This window comes from Arachis stenosperma, chromosome 2 (assembly GCF_014773155.1).
Source record: "Arachis stenosperma cultivar V10309 chromosome 2, arast.V10309.gnm1.PFL2, whole genome shotgun sequence".
In the NCBI taxonomy this organism is placed as follows: Eukaryota; Viridiplantae; Streptophyta; class Magnoliopsida; order Fabales; family Fabaceae; genus Arachis; species Arachis stenosperma.
In genome coordinates this window covers 97,982,055-98,000,436 of record NC_080378.1, presented here as the reverse complement: position 1 = coordinate 98,000,436, position 18,382 = coordinate 97,982,055, and the positions used below count along the sequence as shown (strand labels likewise).

Here is an 18,382-nt window from a genome sequence, read left to right as displayed (position 1 = left end):
TCTTTCCTTCGCCTCGCCAAACTTGTAGAACCGTCAGTATGAGTGTAAAGTAGCTTCGATCGATTCACAACAATTTTCCTGCACTTCTCCTGTTATGTCATCAAAAATAAGATTAATTAGTAAAAAAACTTGTCCATAGCAATGTATCATAAATAATAATATTTTTTAACGAATTTAAAATAGATTATCTTTGTGTCAGGGTCAATACAATAATTAAGGAGCCATCTCTAAAACTCTTTATCAATTCCCGTCGTGCATTTCTTAAGATTTTGCTCAAGCATTTTTATTGGTTTGTAATATTGTCATACAACCTATCCCTTGTATCCTTAAAATATAAAATGAGGAAGAATTTGATTGGATTTTAACATTAATGACATGTTTGATCTTTACAATATTATGACGAGTATATCTATATAAGGCTATCTGGCTATGCATGATGAATAAAATAGGATACAAAGGGCTTAAGAATATATTAAAAGAAAATGACAGTCGTTATATTTAGGATGGAAAAATATTTCTTCAAATTAAAAGGCTATATATTTGGAAACTAACTATAGTTTATGTATCTCAAAGAGAATAATTACAGATAGAAATACTAAAAATAATGTTCCTATTTATATTAAGGGGTAACCTCAAAAGGCCTACTAAAAAATTATTTCAATATTTTGGTAAAATAATAAGTAAAAAATTTCAATAAGTTTTAACTATGTGTAAAATAATCATAGACATCATACAATCAAAAAATTATAATTTTAAGGAGAAGTCAGAAAAATTGAAGAATAATTAGATATTAACGTGAGTTTAAAATAATTTATATATTATGTCCTTTAAAATATATAAAATAATTTCTAACAAAATTAATTATTTTATCCTTATTTACAAAATTACATATCTAGCTATTCATATTAATTATACGATGCAATTGGTGCTATACATAAAATTCATGTACTAGTGATTGTGTCTTTTAAAGACTAGATTCTATTTGTTGGTAGAAAGAAAATTTCATCCCAAAATATTATGGCTACATATAATTTTAACATAAAATTTGCTTTTGTTTTGCTTTGACAAGCTACTTTATTTTAAAATAACATGCTTAGCTTATTCTAATTCATAGGTGTTGAAACCGCTGCAATTAAAATGAGATTATTCTGTATGGTAACCCAAGCACTACTCCTTAATTCTATGTATTCTTATACGTATCGCTATCCATTTTATTGATGGTGATGACTTTAATTTGCAGAAATGATCATATTCGTTATATTCTGAACCCTAACACAAGTCATGGAAAAAAAAAGAAAAAAAAAAGAAAAAAAGAATAGCATTATTTCCCTAATTATAGCTAGCGCACATCATTTTCACCAATATTAGAAATAAAACGTTGAAAAATATTTATATTAATAGAACACATGCAATAATGTTCAAGAAATGATTGCCACATATGATACATGCTGATCTACGTTGACATCGCTACCGAGATGGAATTAAGAGGCAAAACTTGCTTTGAAGGCTCATATACACCACGGGACCGTGGGGAATTTTTTTTAAATAAACAATTTAATTATTTTAATTAATTACCGAAATATATAACTATAATTTGTAGCGTATTTATAAATTTATATTATATTAAAATTTTAAATTTTATATATTTATAAATACATTCAGAAGTATCTTGTTTACCGTGTAAACGAGATAAATTAATGTAATGTAAATTAATAAATACGCTACAAATTATATATTTCGTAATTAAAATAATTAAATTATTTATTTAAAAAAATTTCCCCACGGATCCGTGCTACTCAAATATTTAAAAAATTGAAAATTTTGCCACAAAATTTGTCAACATCTACCTAACACAAAAGAAATATAATAACGACAATTCCCCCTCTATATATGGGCGGAGAAGTTTTGCTTTTGGAAGAAATAAATTTAGTTATTTGATTTTTCAGAAATGAAAAGAATCCTCAATTGATTGGGTACTTCAAGATCATAATCATATTTAGCAATAGCATATTTTTCCTATCGATCTAGCTGTATGTATTTAGTTACAGCTTTACACGTTCGTAAAAGCATATGACAAATATGAAATCTGATAAATATAGTTATATATATTTCTTGAGTTGAACGATTGCGTTATATGGTCAACTATAATAACTATTATAAACTCGCTTTCTAATTCAACGAAAAGTGTGTACGTAAAAGATACTCATATGCTGGTAATAGCATATAATAAAGAAATTAAAATGCATAATAAATGTATAAACATATGGATTTATAATATATATGGGCGTATCGGTCCATAATTTTCTTGTCTTTTATTTATTTATTTATTTATTTTCTAGAATCATTGTTGCTGTAGAGTAAACCTTAAATAGAAAAAGCAATAAAAAGGAAACAAAAGATTTCCTTGCACATGATGTCTCATTTTCAAATACAATAATTTGATCTTGTCTGTTCCGCAAAAAGAAAAATTAAAAATAATTAACAAATCATGAGCAAACAAAATTATTTTAATTATGTAATATTGTACGTGTTTTATTTTTAAAGTGTTACGTTTCTTTAAAAATAATAATATAAATATATATATTTAAATTTTTTCTTCAAAATATAACTAAATACTTTTAGACAAACTTAAATTTTCAACTCTCAAGATATTATCTTATTTTATTTTTTTAAAATTATGTTTAGAAGAGAGATTAAAATTAAAAGATAGAGACTAAATTAAATATTTATATTTATTGTATTTGGTATAAAGTATATATGAATGAATTATGTTTTAGTATCTTATTTGATTTACAACAAATACAAAGATAAAAATAAATAAAATTATTAAAATATTATTATTAATAAAAAATAAAATAAAAATAAAACCCTAATTCGCATCATACATAATTCATAACAAAAAAGACATGGAAGAAAAAAAAGGAAAAGAGAAGACGAGGAGAGAGAGAGTCACTGGTGGGAGTCACTACTATGGCCATTATCGTCGTGGGAAGAAGACAAATCAGAGGAGAGAGAGAGAGAGAAAGAAGACAAATGAAAGAGGAAACTCGCCAGAAAAAGAGGAAGACAGTGACGATGACAACGATGACGATGCTAAAAATGAGGGCTGTCGTCACCAAACCGAACACAGAGAGAGAGAGAGTTCTTAAAACAATAGAGACATCGCAAAATGCGATGGAAGCCCTTGATGTCTTCTTCATTCCTTGTTTGGCAGTAACGACTCCTCTCTTTGTCGCCGTTATCATTTTGTTCCTTCCTCTCTTTTTTATGAGATTGTTGTTGTTCTTTATATTATTATTGTTGGTGGTAGTGTATTATAAATTTTAAATGAAAAATTTAAAATAAGAGCATTTTAAAGAATGAGAAAACATTTTAAAGATACGATCAAAATGCATATGGTGATAGAAATGAGAGATGGGATGAGATTTTGGATGAGAGGTAGAGGCTGTGAATAGTAGTGTTGGCTTTGGGTGAGAAATTGTGAAGACAAATTTAAAATATAAAATTTAAAATGAGAGCATTTTAAAGAAGAAAAATATTAAAAAAATTTTAGTCTCACTTTCTAAAAGTATTAAAAAGACTAAAACTTTTGTTTTAATATATGATAACTAAATATAATATTAAGTCATAATTTTAATTTTTCGGTCTTAGTTTCGGTACAACAAAAAAATGCAGCCTAACAATTTAAAGTAGAATTTTTTTAAAAATAATTTTAAATATTTTTTTTTCTGTTTGTGCTCAATTAAACACATCCTAAAAAATTATTTTTATGAACTCTTTATTATATATATAAAAATTTTGAAAAATAAATCAAAACAACTTTGGAAATAATTTTAAGTAACTTATTTAATTTGTCATAATTATTAATACACTAAACTAGAAAAGTAAAACGCTAATAATGAATCTTATATGTAGTCATTGTCATCAAAATATACTACTATATATATATTGGATAGATATATGTAAGGAAGGAGGTGTTTGAATAGAAAACTTTTTAAAGTTTAAACCTTCACTATCAATAATACAAACTAAAATAACTTGACGTAAGTAAACTTTTATAGTTTCCTTATTGAGAAAATATTATTGTATCCACCCCCCTCACCACTTCGTCTTTTTTTTTTTGGTCAATAACGAACCCTCCCTTGTTTTCACTCATTATTTTCTTCCCTTCAGCATTATTATTATTCACCAGCGCCAATGTATTTGAGAACTTTGATTTGTTCAATAAACCGACCCTCTGACTTTCATATTAACACACTGCAAATTACCAATTGGCGAATCATCATTGTAGTTCTCAAACACGTCTTCCACCAAATCATAACGTCATGATTTTATCATTTACTATATTAGTTTCATTAAAGACTAATATACTAATAATCAAACCCCTAATTAACAAATGGACATACGCTAGTTAATCAATTAATTAATTAAGGCACAAGGAAAATTCGTAGAAGCATGTTATGTTAAATAAAAAAATAAAAACGATAAATTATTATATCAATGCATACCTGGTTGATTACTAAAGGTAGTAAAAATATCTTGATTTTCAATAAAAGGGCCGGGTTTAATTTTCAGAATTAAAACACAAAAAGAAAAATATTGGAAGACTCTTGTTTTCTTTCACTACAAGAAAACCACCAATTATGGCGGCTTTATAATTTGCAAGGGTTAAATTAAGACTTATTAATTAATAATATAAGACTTGAATAAAAAATACACCATAAGTTATACTAACTTCTTCTATATAACTTTATCACACTCCATAACATTTTTGAGCAATAGTCAGCGTTGAGTTTCTATAAAAGTGAATAATATATAACATAATTTACATATATAACAAAAATTTGTCATGTGTTATATAATTTAAATCTCAAAAAAATACATAAATTCATCTTGTATATACTACCATCCAATCACAAGAGAGATTATTGACTTACGTGTGGTGATGATGATGAGAACATAGTATTTTATATTAGCATATTATTCAACATATCCGATCCTGTTAGGTCAATCTAACAAGCTAACATTTATGCTTTCTTATGTTCCTTGTAGATATATTACGGATATAATTATGGTTGATTATTAACTTTAAGAATAGTTGAATTAGCCTTATTACAACAATTTTCAATGATACAATCCAACTAAAACGCGCAAGATGGACGAGTCAAAGTTTAAGGGCTTCCTCTATAAATATTAGACTCGTTTGAGACATACACATACATAAAACAAATTACTTAAAAATCATTATTATTGTCTTTGCTTCATTTATCATTCATAGATATCTATCTTCAACTCCAAGCATCAAATCATACATACATAGAAGAAGAAGATCGATCAAATTATTATTAAAGGTGCAACATGAAACGTTTTGGGTTTTCTCTTGCATGGGGTTTTGCAACAATTGTGCTAGCTTCTTCATTGGTTTCCGCTGCTGTTGTGGATTACACTTGGGATGTATGTAATTTATATTATGCTTATTATATATGAAACTTTGGAAGTGATTAATGAATTATTGATATCTATATTTATACTTATTATATCAGGTGGAGAATTTTACAGTGGAGCGTTTGTGTGATGAGCATGTAGTGACTGGAGTGAATGGAAGCATTCCAGGGCCAGCAATTAACGTTAGAGAGGGTGACACTGTAATTATACACGTTAGAAACAAGTCACCTTATAATGTTACTCTTCATTGGTAAGATATTTTAATTTAAGTTAAAAACTCATGTGCACTTGTTGTGAAATTATTAATATGAAAATAACTGGATATGAGTATTCATCCTTAATTAATTGCTTCTCATACCAAACGTGAAAGCAATCCATGAAACTCAATGATCACAAACATCTCCCTTTTCCATCCATTGCTTACCTTCTTCCTTCTTTTGGTGATGATTTCATTACCTCATTTAATTTTTAATTCACTGGCGTATAGTAGAATAATTAAGTATTAAAACAGTATTTCTCCGTAACCATAATGCCTCACTACATGATAGTTATTTAAGTTTATTAAATGAGAAAATTTAAGAGTTAATCACTTTTATTAAAATTTGATCAGTATTTAACTAGTAAAAGAAAAGTGAATAATTTTATACTATTAGATATAATTTTACACCATTAAAAATATTAATAATGACTAATTAATAACTATAAATTACAAAATCTATTAGTCTCCTAATACTCCTCTTATTAATATGTATACAGTAGATTTTATGAATAATTTTTTTATGTACAAAAATATAACTACATAAAATTAGAGATTGACAGTTGACTCTAGAGTGAATTAGATATATTTTCGAGTTAAAATTTTAAAAAAAAATTGTCTCTTAAAATTCTTCGAATTTTTGTTTTAATGCATTTAGCAAAATATTCTTTTTAAATTCAAAAATGGCCCTGTTAGTAGTTAGTTTGTCTCCCTCTCAAACTCCATCAGCATGACAAATTAAATGACATATTAAGCCGTCACATCAACATATTATTTAATAGAGATAAATTAACAATATGAATGAATACTAACTTATCTTCTGATAAAGATTAAATAAAAAAAAATCAGAAATTAGTTATTAGGTATGTAGAATTCTAATAATTATAATGATATATGTAGGCATGGAATATTTCAACTTGCAAGCCAATGGTCAGATGGTCCAGAATTCGTAACTCAATGTCCGATACCTCCAGGTGGAAGTTACAGATACAAATTCACCATAACAAAACAGGAAGGAACACTTTGGTGGCATGCACACTCTTCTTTCTTGCGTTCCAATGTTTATGGAGCCCTTATTATTCGTCCTCGCTGGGGACACTCCTACCCATTCCCTAGAGTTTACCAAGAAGTACCTATTTTGCTCGGTAATTTTTTTTATATATTTTTTTAAATTTAGATAAAATTATTTTAATAATAATTTAATTAAATATATCAAATTATATAGTTATTTTTAATTATTAATTTCATGTAAAAATAACTGAATATAAATCTTATCTTTTATCTTCTTTATTTTCTATTATTTCATGAAAATCTTTTATCAAGTGTTATTTTAGCTAGCTTTATAACAAAATAATCTAGCAATTTATTTAGACCTTAAAAAGCTGAAGTATTCTCAGGATTTTTATTTTTTATTTTGTTTTTCAGGAGAGTGGTGGAATGTTAACGTAGAGGATGTTGGGAACAACGCATCACAAGGAATAGTTCCGAGAAATTCAGATGCTTTCACAATTAATGGCTTTCCTGGCGATTTATATAATTGTTCCCAAAATCGTAAGTCAACTGTTTAAAAACATTGAAGAGCCCTGTGATTTGCTACACGTTTTTATATTCATAGAAATTTAATTATTTTACATTAAAAATTTTATATCAAAATATTTTACATCGATATATGTCATAATATCATTTTTTTTCGATATAAATAATTATATGTTTAAATTTTTTTAAATAATAAGAACTTTTTTTTGTATTTGATTGAATTTTTGTATATATCTTTTTTTTATTTGTTTTTTAGATTTATTAAGGATCCAAAACTTTGAAAATATAGAATTTTGATATGGCATGGTATTATAATACTATTTCTCTTAAAAATTTAATCTGAGAAAAAAATAATATAAATAATTATATCTCTAACAGTATAATTTTGCAGAGACTTACAGGCTGAACGTGAAGCAAGGAAAAAGATACTTGTTGCGAATTATCAATGCTGCACTGAATGAACAACACTTCTTTAAGATTGCGAACCACAGCTTCACGGTTGTAGCCATTGATGCTAGCTACACTCGACAGTATAAGACGGACGTTATAGTATTGGCACCAGGGCAAACCGTTGATGCAATCATCACAACAAACCAAAGCGTGGGTTCTTACTACATGGCATTCACGGAATACAGATCCTCAAATGTGATAAACAATAACTCAACAACAAGGGGAGTGTTGGTTTATGAGGGTGCATCACAATCATTAGCCCCTATAATGCCTGACCTACCAGATCAATTTGACACACCAACTGCACACAAGTTCTACACCAACATTACAGGTAGCTTCTACCTATGGGCACCTCATCCAATCTAGAGAAAATATTTAGTTTGATCTCTAAAATTACACTCGAATCTCAATTTAATTTTAAAAATTTTGATTGCCTTAATTTAGTTTTTAAACTTTTCAATTGATTCTGTGGCAAAAACTATGATAGAAACTAACTTGATTAAAATTTAAAAAATTTAAAAACTAAATTGAGATAATTAAAATTTTAAGTATAATTTCAAAGACCAAACTAAATATTTTCGCTCCAAATTACATACAAATCTTCCTATACATTAATATAAATATTTCTTATGAAAACTAAATATTTTATTTTATTATATATTTACTTTTTATTGGTCATCAGCAATAATTATAAAAAAAAATTAAAAATATTAAAAATATTTTTTTATGAATAATAATTGTTTCAAAAGTATTAAAATATATTTTTTACAATACTTTTATACACAATTATCAAGTATATTAATAATAAAATTAAGTCAAAAAGTAGCTGTAAACATTTTTCCATTTAACGTAAAAGAATATTATACTGAAATATTTATTAATTTATAGTCATACATATTTTAACATAATACGTATTAATATATATTTTAACTATTTTTTATTACTAAAATTTTCTGAATCTTTCACCGTGGACAGGTTTAGCCGGTGGCCCTCATTGGATCCCCGTTCCACGAAGCGTGGACGAAAACATGTTCATCGCATTTGGGATTGCACTAACACCATGCAACCTTCCAGGACCAAGTGGTTGCATTAATCTTGGAGGAATAAATGTGTTGTTATCGGCAAGCATGAACAATGAGTCTTTTGTGTTACCAAAGGGTAGAGGCTCCTCTATGTTAGAGGCATTGTACCACAACAATGTTAGTGGAGTCTACACTAGAGATTTCCCAAGTCAACCTCCATTTGTGTTTGACTACACGGATCCTTCTCTAGCTTTTGGTAACACCACCTTAGCCTTTGCACCTAAATCAACAAAGGCCAAGCCAGTGAAGTTCAATTCAACCGTGCAAATTGTGCTTCAAAATACGGCTATTCTTGGTGCGGAGAACCACCCTATTCACGTTCATGGCTTTAATTTCTATGTTTTGGCTCAAGGGTTTGGGAATTATAATGCTTCTGTAGATGAGAGTGAGTTTAATTTTGTTAATCCTCAAGTCCGTAACACAATTGCTGTGCCTGTGGGAGGATGGGCTGTCATCAGATTCCGAGCCGATAATCCGGGTAATGATTCTTTTATTCATATCATGATATTACTTTTTTCAAAAACTTAAATTATATTTCTAATTCCATATTGAATACAATGCAGGTATTTGGCTTGTACATTGCCATTTGGAAAATCATTTGCCATGGGGTTTAGCCATGACTTTTGAGGTTGAAAATGGACCCACTCCTTCAACAAGATTGCCTCCACCGCCGGCTGATCTACCAAAGTGCTAATTAAGCACTACTCCACACGACAACAAATAATTAATAAAGCTTCAACAAATTATATTTGTATTATACAATAATACAAAAATAAAGATCTGTGTTATTAATATTAGTTATCCACTCTGTTTTGATAGTAGGTTCCCAATTTGATTTGTTTCATTTATACATACACTGTAATAAATGGCTACAGTCTTAGACTTGTTCTTTCAATTTTGTTATTTCTTCTGTGCTGGAAATTCACATGCAACTTGTTTGTATGTAAAATTGATGGTAGAAAATCGTAGATGATAATTTAGACAAATATATCAAATCATCTAACGATTTTTAATTATCAATTTTAAATGAAAATAATTGCTTCTGCGTCTTTACTTTATTTTGTATGTAGTAGTTCATTCAATTATACATTGGAACATATACACAAAGTTTAATTTCTTTTTGTACATGGGTACTCTTGTAATTTATTTTTCTAACATTATATATATATATATAGTAATTTTTAAATTTTGACAAGTTATATGCTTATTGCTTGCATGTATGTGTAAGAGAAATCCAAATGAATTTTCTACATAGTAATCAAGTAAATAACAACCCTTGCAAGAAATTATTGAAATGTTCAACTTTTACTAGACAACGTGGAGAATATTAGGGTACTTACGTTGTGGTTCTCATTGTAATAGTAGTTTATGATTTACTAATAGAACATATTCAAAATGTTTAGTTTTTATTCCATCTATAAGATAATATTAGATCAAAGTAAAGGAAATCTAAGAACCTAATATTTATTTAAGTAGCATTTAGAAGAGAGATAGAACCTGAGAGATTGAGACTGAGAATCAGAAGCTAAAATAAATTTCAGTATTATATTTAGTATAAAGTGGGAGATAGAGATTGAAATACTGTGTTTTTAGTTTTTAGAAGTATTGAAATACTGAAATTTTAGAGACAGAAATTAAAATTTTAGTATTATAATCTTTGGGCCAACAAATATGATATTAAGTCTCAATTTCTCCGTCTTTATTTTAGTACCTCAAAACGAATGCTACCTTAAGTCATTTTCACTCTCTTCTTTAAATTATTATTGATTTAAGAATCAGAGTACTTTTTACAAATATTTATCTCATCTGGTGTTCTTTAAAATCTAGCGTATAACTTATCTGTAAAGAAAACATGACGACATCTTTCCTTCTGCGACGAGATATATCTTGAACAGACACCCTTTAATAGTAAAAATAATCTTAATTAAAATCTATGCAACAGCAACTTATATATATATATATATATATAAAGACCTAATAACTTAAAAAAAATGCATGAATTGTTCAAGTTATTTTACAGCTAGTTGATCATAACTTGTTTAGAGTTTAGTCGTTGCCGTCTAATGCTGTAGAATAATCAAGTTAAGTTGAAGGTTGAAACTTTCAAGTTTTACCTAGCATTAGGAAAATAACATGTCAATTGTCAACTCAAAGGAATCACTCACATAAATACGTTTAAAACGTTTTTTTAAAGATATTTTTTGATAATTAAAAATTTAACACATATAATCGATTAAATTGTATTATTTTTGTCAAAATTAGGTTAAACAAATTAATTTGACCGAAAAAATGGTGAATCAAATCTTGAACTGGTCTAAATTAATATTATTTTTTATAAAAAAAAACTACAATACCCTATTATAAAAAATTACTAAAATATTTCTATTATATATATTAATTTTGAGAATTCTAAATTTTAGTCCTTTATTTTTCTATAGTAGAATTAGAATTTAGAATTTTCAAAATTTATATATATATATATATATATATATATATATATATATATATATATATATATATATAATAAAAGTATTTTAATCATTCTCTATAATATGGGTATTGTAGTCATTTTCTATAAAAAAATATTAATTTAGATCAGTTCAATATTTAATTCACCATTTTTTCAGTTAAATTAATTTGTCTAGCCTAATTTTGACAAAAATAACATGATTTAATCGATTATATATATGTTAAATTTTAACTACTGAAAAACATCTTTAAAAAAAGACGTTTTCGACCTCTTTATCTGAGTGGCTCCCCAACCGAAAACATGTGTTATTAACGCTATTTTCTTCTTCCGCTTCTTTGCACTCTTTTGTTTCTACTTTCTAAAATAAAATTTAATTTACTCCACGTTCTTAGATAAATTTTTTTTTCAAAAAGAAAAATATAAGTTAAAAAGTTTAAGTCTATTGAAAACAACATTTAAATAAGTTATACCATAAAACTGTTATTCAAGAAAAATATAATAAATAAAAAATAAATCTTGAGAGCTAACACTTTTTAATCAACAAATATAAGTCCGTAATTGAATATTAAAAAAAATTTAAAATTAAAAATAATAAAAATATTTAAAATTTAAATAAAAAGAACATTTAAAAAATAAAACAAAGCAATTTAAGATACAAAATTAAGAATTTAAGATTTAAAATTTATAATTTAAAATTAAAATTTTATAATTTAAGATTTACAACAACTGTCAATTTCTTTTATTATTATTACTACCACTCATCGGATATTATTGTTTTCATAATTTTTCTTGACCAATGACCACAAAAAATATGGAGGTAATTACTTTGTTGGGGCTAATCATATTGAAAATGACCATTAAACAATAGTGTGTACGTATTATGAAACTTCATATGATGCATGCCTCTATATGTTTCAAGCTTACGTACTCATGTGCATAATTGTTTAGTTAAAATAAATCAATAAAATATAAATTCCTTCTGTTTACTAAAGAAAGAAACATTAAGGCATAAGATCTTACGGCTACTCTTTTTTCTTTTAATAATATAAAAGCACACAGTCCAACATGTAAAAATAGCACGAAACTAATAGTAATAATAATTATAATGACAATACCTCAATCTAAGTCTTTAAATACTAATCTAAAACAGATAATACAACAAAACAAATCTTACGTGTAACGTGTTGTGTTGTTGCTAATTAAAACCTCAGAAATAATCTAGTCAACTCTTAACGATAAAGACATATATAATTTTCATGCATATATAGACTCCAAGATATATTACAAAAGAACATATACGCAATTATTCTAATCAACTAAGCAGCTCAACAAAACACGAGCACGAACCCCTTTGATTTTACTACATAGTAGAACTAAAATAATTTTTTAAAATATCTATTAGGGTGTGCATGACCCGGTCCGACTTAAAGACCCAATCAATATTTTAGGTGCTATTTTAATGTGATTTTATTGGGTTTAGGGTTGGATAAGGGTCTCGAAAATATACCCGATCATTATTTTGGGTCGGATCCGGGCCATGACTCGGATGATCTGAATTCGATCCGGTGGCTCGGTCATCATACATAATTAATATTTTGTATTATTATTGATGATGACTATTCTCATGTGGAATTTAAGTATTGTAAATCTTAATATTTTATATTATTAGTTATTATAAGACTATAAGTTAATGTTTCATGTTTAAAATGCATAAGATTTTAGACTAATGTATAATATTGTGTTATTTGTATTGATTTAAATATTTGGTGTTATTAGATAATATTAGTATTGATTATGGTTATGCTTTAATTTTAGAAAAGAATTGGTTCTTGTTATATTTTTCTAAGTGAATTTTATCATGTCAAATAATGGTTGGAGTATTAAAAATTTGAATATTTTCACATGCTAGCTTATAAGAAGATATTAAGGTAATGTAATTTTAACAGTTCGGTTTTCATCCGGTTTTTACCCGATATAATCGTGGTTCGAAAGTGTATAGGTTTCATCGGGTTTAGAATTGGGTTTAGATCTAATAAATAGACCCAATATATATTTTAAGTCAGATTTGGATTATATCAAACTCGATTTTACCCGATCCATGTACACTCCTAATATCTATGTAAATTAAGTTTTGGTTATTTCTAGTTGATTTTTCAAACCTCATTGCAAATATGTATGAATTAATATATAAGGTAAAACCCTCATCATAATATATGAAACTTAATTAATGATTTCCATGTAGAATAAGATAATACACCTTTTTTTTTTTCAATTTCTTTCTTATCTAATTTTCCACTGAATTATTTGTTTGAATTGTTCAAGTGACTCACACGGTGACTTTCATTTTTGGATAGACACCGTGTAGTATTTGTTAACAAAGCTGGAAAACACTACGTGTAAAATGTGTAATTATTAATTGCAACCAAATTTTTCAATGATATTAACTTTTAATATAGATAAAAGGCAATTGTGTAAAATCCAGGTATTTAAACTGACCAAAAATTATTAATTAGAATTAAAAAATTATGGAAATCATGGTAGCTAGTGTCGTGTTTTGTTGGCTCTATGTAGTCAGAAAACTCGAAAGTCAGAGAGGTACATACACCGCATTCAAAATTTCCGGTTATTATTAGAGATAAAAAGACAAAAAGTTATTGACTAATTTAGCAATTATCATTATTGTTTTCGTTTGTTTGATCTTTGGAGTGGCCAACAGAATCACATCCATTTAGTTGTATAGTCTCTATATGACTTGTAACATTTTTCCTTCCTTCCCTAGTAGACGTGGCGGAGATTCAAAAGGTTATGTGAAGAAATTAAAATTGTGCATGTTCTTGTTAAATTTTTAAGGTTTATCCGTAGCTAAAACGCGTAATACAATGCGGCAAATTAAATGTCAATGCCTAAGAGAATATGCATAGTTTATGACCTTCTACTTAGAGTCATATTATTTGCAAATGAAACCCATTAATATATGGCCTGTATATATCTATTTTATTTTTTTATTTTATTATTTTGTATTATCTATTCTTAACTTCAATAAGTATATCCAAGACAAATAGATATGGTACGGTGATAAATTAGATGTGTAAATAATAGGAATGTCAAATGGACCGCTTCGATCCGTTTAAGTTCGGCTTATTTTAATTTGTGAGTTAAATGGGTTATTAGTCCATTATTTAAGTTTGTATCGTTTATGGCAAATCTGATGAATTAAATAGGATGGTCCGTTTATTTATTTATTTTATGTTTTAAAAAATAGTTTGAAAAAAAATTATTTTTAGATTAAAAATCTTAAACAAATAATATTTTTTTAATTGATGAGTTAGATTTTTGAATCGAGTAAAAAAAATTGACCTAAAATACTAATATTTTTTGAAAAAATTAGACAAGTCGTTCGTGTAGTCTGCATCCTAACCCATTTAATCCGTTATTTTTACTACAAAAAAGTCGTGAGATTTAAAAAATTAATATATATAATTTTAAATATTTAAATTCAATTATTTTTAAACTAACAAAATTTAAAATTTTATAATTTTTTTTATAATTTTTTTTAAATTCACAAATAAATTCAAATATTGAAGTCTATGATTAAAAAAAATAATAACTCGTGTAAGAAAAAAGGTAGTAAAACATAACAATTAACAATGCTTATGTTATGTTGTATTAATACATGAGATAGAATTTCACATATAACCAATAAGATAATTCTAAAACAAGGAGATAATCTTATATTAGCAAATCTCTTTTAGAGTAATTGAAGCTTTTAATCCTTATGTAAATATGCAGATATTTTATAAGAATATATAAAAAATAACAGGACAAATAAACACTTAACCATATTATTAGGTTTATATTATAAATCAAATATATTATTTATTACATAAATGATAGATACTCAACTAATTAAATTTTCTTCTTAAAAATTTTAAAAAATTAATAAATTATTAATAAATTCAAAAAAATTAATAATAATCAAAAATAAATCAATAATCAATCAGAAAATTAACAAGCTAAGAATAATTTAGAGATTAACAACAATCAAAACTAATTAATTCTAAAAATAATTAACTTAGACAATAATAAATTCAAAAAAGTTAACAACCATCAACAATATATTAATAATTAACTCAGAAAATTAACAAATTAAGATTAACACAAAAAATTAACAATAATTAACTCAAACAACAATAAATTTAAAAAATTAACAATCAACCAAAACACCATCAACTTAGAACAAATCCTAAATTACACCCTACCTAACCTAACATTATTTAATTTTTAATTACACTAAATTAATGTAACAAATCCTAATCACATACTTCAATTCATTAAAAAAATTAATAAAAAATTTAATAAAATACTTAATAAAATTCTAAACAAACGAAAATAATCTTAAAAAATAGCTATAAGAAAATTATCTTTAATGGTGACTGCAAGATGGTAGAAGCGTGATGATGATAGGAGACGGCAGTGAAAATTATGGTGATGGAGCTAGAGTTTAGTAATATAACAAATAACCAAAAGTAAAAATGGATAACAACCTTACTTTTGGCGCGATAGACCTCAATTGCGGTGATAGCGATGTGCGGTGACAGCTTCCAATGGCAAGGAAAACCAACAGCAACGGGAGAAACTTTTCACGGAGGCTCTAGTTGCAGTGATGGCGACGTGCTGATCTGCAATGATAATGGGGCCGCGGCAGCGACGATAGCTCCAGGTGATGGCATAGCAACCTTTTTCATTGTAGGGGAGGGAGAATGGGAGGGGCAGGGGGGGAGAGGGGGAGAGAGTGAGAGAAAGAGAGAGAGAGTTCGCAAAAGTGAAGGGGAGGGATTTTGCGTTTGAATTTTACCCCAAATTTATCATTAGATTTTTTGGTGAAAAAATCCGACAGTAAAATTTTCGTCATTGCCTAAATACCAGGTTTCACTAAATCGTGTTATCATCAGAAAATTTAAACAGAAAATTCGATACTAAATTTAGCGCTAATAAAATTAATTTTTGCGTCTCTATTTACTTCGGATTTAGTTACAAAAAATTGAATTTGACAGTAACTGATTCGAGGGACAAATTTTCACTCATAACCGTCAAAAAATCTGCCACTAAATTTGACAGTAACATTCGTCGCTAAATCCAATGATAAATCAGCAATATTAAACACATTTTTGGTAGTATTTTTTTGAATTAATCGGACTCAATCTGTTTAATCTAAAATTTAAATGGACTTAACTTTAGAAACAAAATCTTTCTATTTAAATAGATAAATAAATTGGCTCAATAAATTTATCCCATTTTAACGGGCCTAACAAATAGTGTCATTATTTTAAAGTTAGTGTTGCTTCACTATTTTCAATATATAATTTTCAAAAGACAAATATTGCCTCACTTATAAAAAAAAATAAAAAAAATTATATATCCTTCACCTATGTGTGTTCGGATTTTTAATAATTATACAAGTAATTATATGTGAGATCTCTCTAGAGTCAGTAATTGTATTACTAATTCAATTCTAGCTTAGTTTTGAGTGTTATAACTTATATCTAAGTTAATAATTAAGCAAAGGGGTGGCCCCAAACTTCATTTTTTTTCCTTAGTAAATAATTATTTTTTTTGTCATCTTGGCCCTCCTAAACTTCACTTATATGTTTCTTCTTGTTCTTACTTTAAATTAAGGTGCTCAAGATCCGTCCCAATATGAAATCCGATCTCAATTTGAGGCATATTTTTTTGAGGTTAAATTTGTTATTTGTATTCGATATTATATATTTTTGGGTTGAGTTTGAATTATATCTTGCGTCATTCAATTTAATTTGAAGTTATTTTTTAAAATAAATTAATAATAAATATTATATTTTTATATTTTAATTAATATTTTATATGATATAATATTGTTTTATTTTAAAATAATTTATTTTAATTTAAATATTATATAATATTAAATATTTATTAAATTAAATTTTAAAAAATAAAATTTTATTAATTTATTATATAAAATTTAAAAATTTATATATATATTAATTTTTTCTCAGATCAAACGAATTATACCAATTTAATTCGTTTTATTTTAAAATCAGCTTAAAATAAACCAAATCTGGTCCGGCACATGAATACTACTCCACCTTCAAATTTCACTGACATTAATTCATCGCCTGACCCTTACTGTCACTCACTACTCATCACTAGTTCACAATGTATCATATCCACACCATTTATGATAGGCATTATTTGTTAAGCATTTTTTTTTATTGCACTTTGTATATACTTATACTGCTCTTTATGTTCACTATAATATGGAGGAGTCGCCATACATTTCACCATTGAAACAATCATTCAAAGTTAGGAACATTGAAACAATCATTGTTATATATCTTCAATTACGCACTTAGCATGCATGCTAAGCTCTCTATGCTCCTTGTACAAGATTGACATCCTAAGACTACAAGGGTGAAAATGGTTCAAATCTAACATTGTTATATATCGTTCATTGTCCATTTCTTTACATCGAATACATTCCTGCTTTGCAACTGAGATTGTATTTGCTCTAATTGGTGCCTTTGCATGACTTGTGAATAGATTGAATGAATAAAAGTGTCACCATAATTCTATATTTTTTATGGATTACTTTGCTAGGATTTTTTCACAAGAGGAGAATTTGATTGAATAGAGTACAAAAAAGGTCAAAACTCGTGATAAAGTTTATCTAAACCAACTGGGAGAGTCGACGGATCGGACAATTCAGGCGGAGTGGCTGTTACTGAACATATAGTGAAAAAGGTCACGTATAAGGATTCGTTATTGACTATATCAGTGCCTAGACTTGAAGGTATCCCAGACATTGATTTAGATGATGATATGGCGAAAGATGATCCTAATCCAGAGGATCGATGGTATCAAAAAAATAATGATCCACAGAAAACTGTAAAGGAATTTGACCCATGCCCGATTATTTCGATCTCAAAAGAAGAATTTGAGAATTGGTGCAAGCCCTGAAAAAATGCTTTTATTGTGAAATTGTTGGGCAAAACGGTTGGTTTGGCCTTTATGGAACAACAATTGAAAAGGGATTGGGTAAAAAAATGGTATTATCGATGTTATTGATATGGATCACGACTATTTTTTTGTTTATTTTTCAAATGATGA

General features: G+C 27.0%; 1 protein-coding gene across 1 annotated transcript; it reads left to right on the top strand.

Annotated features, from left to right (window-relative positions):
* The first annotated feature begins 5,203 nt into the window (after positions 1–5,203).
* On the top strand, positions 5,204–9,873 carry LOC130961274 (laccase-7). The gene is made up of 7 exons (XM_057887045.1): positions 5,204–5,454; positions 5,544–5,695; positions 6,602–6,846; positions 7,127–7,252; positions 7,629–8,018; positions 8,663–9,247; positions 9,333–9,873. Exons 1-7 carry the CDS (start codon positions 5,359–5,361, stop codon positions 9,461–9,463), a joined length of 1,725 nt encoding a protein of 574 aa, XP_057743028.1. The 5' UTR covers positions 5,204–5,358; the 3' UTR covers positions 9,464–9,873.
* Positions 9,874–18,382: the final 8,509 nt, after the last annotated feature.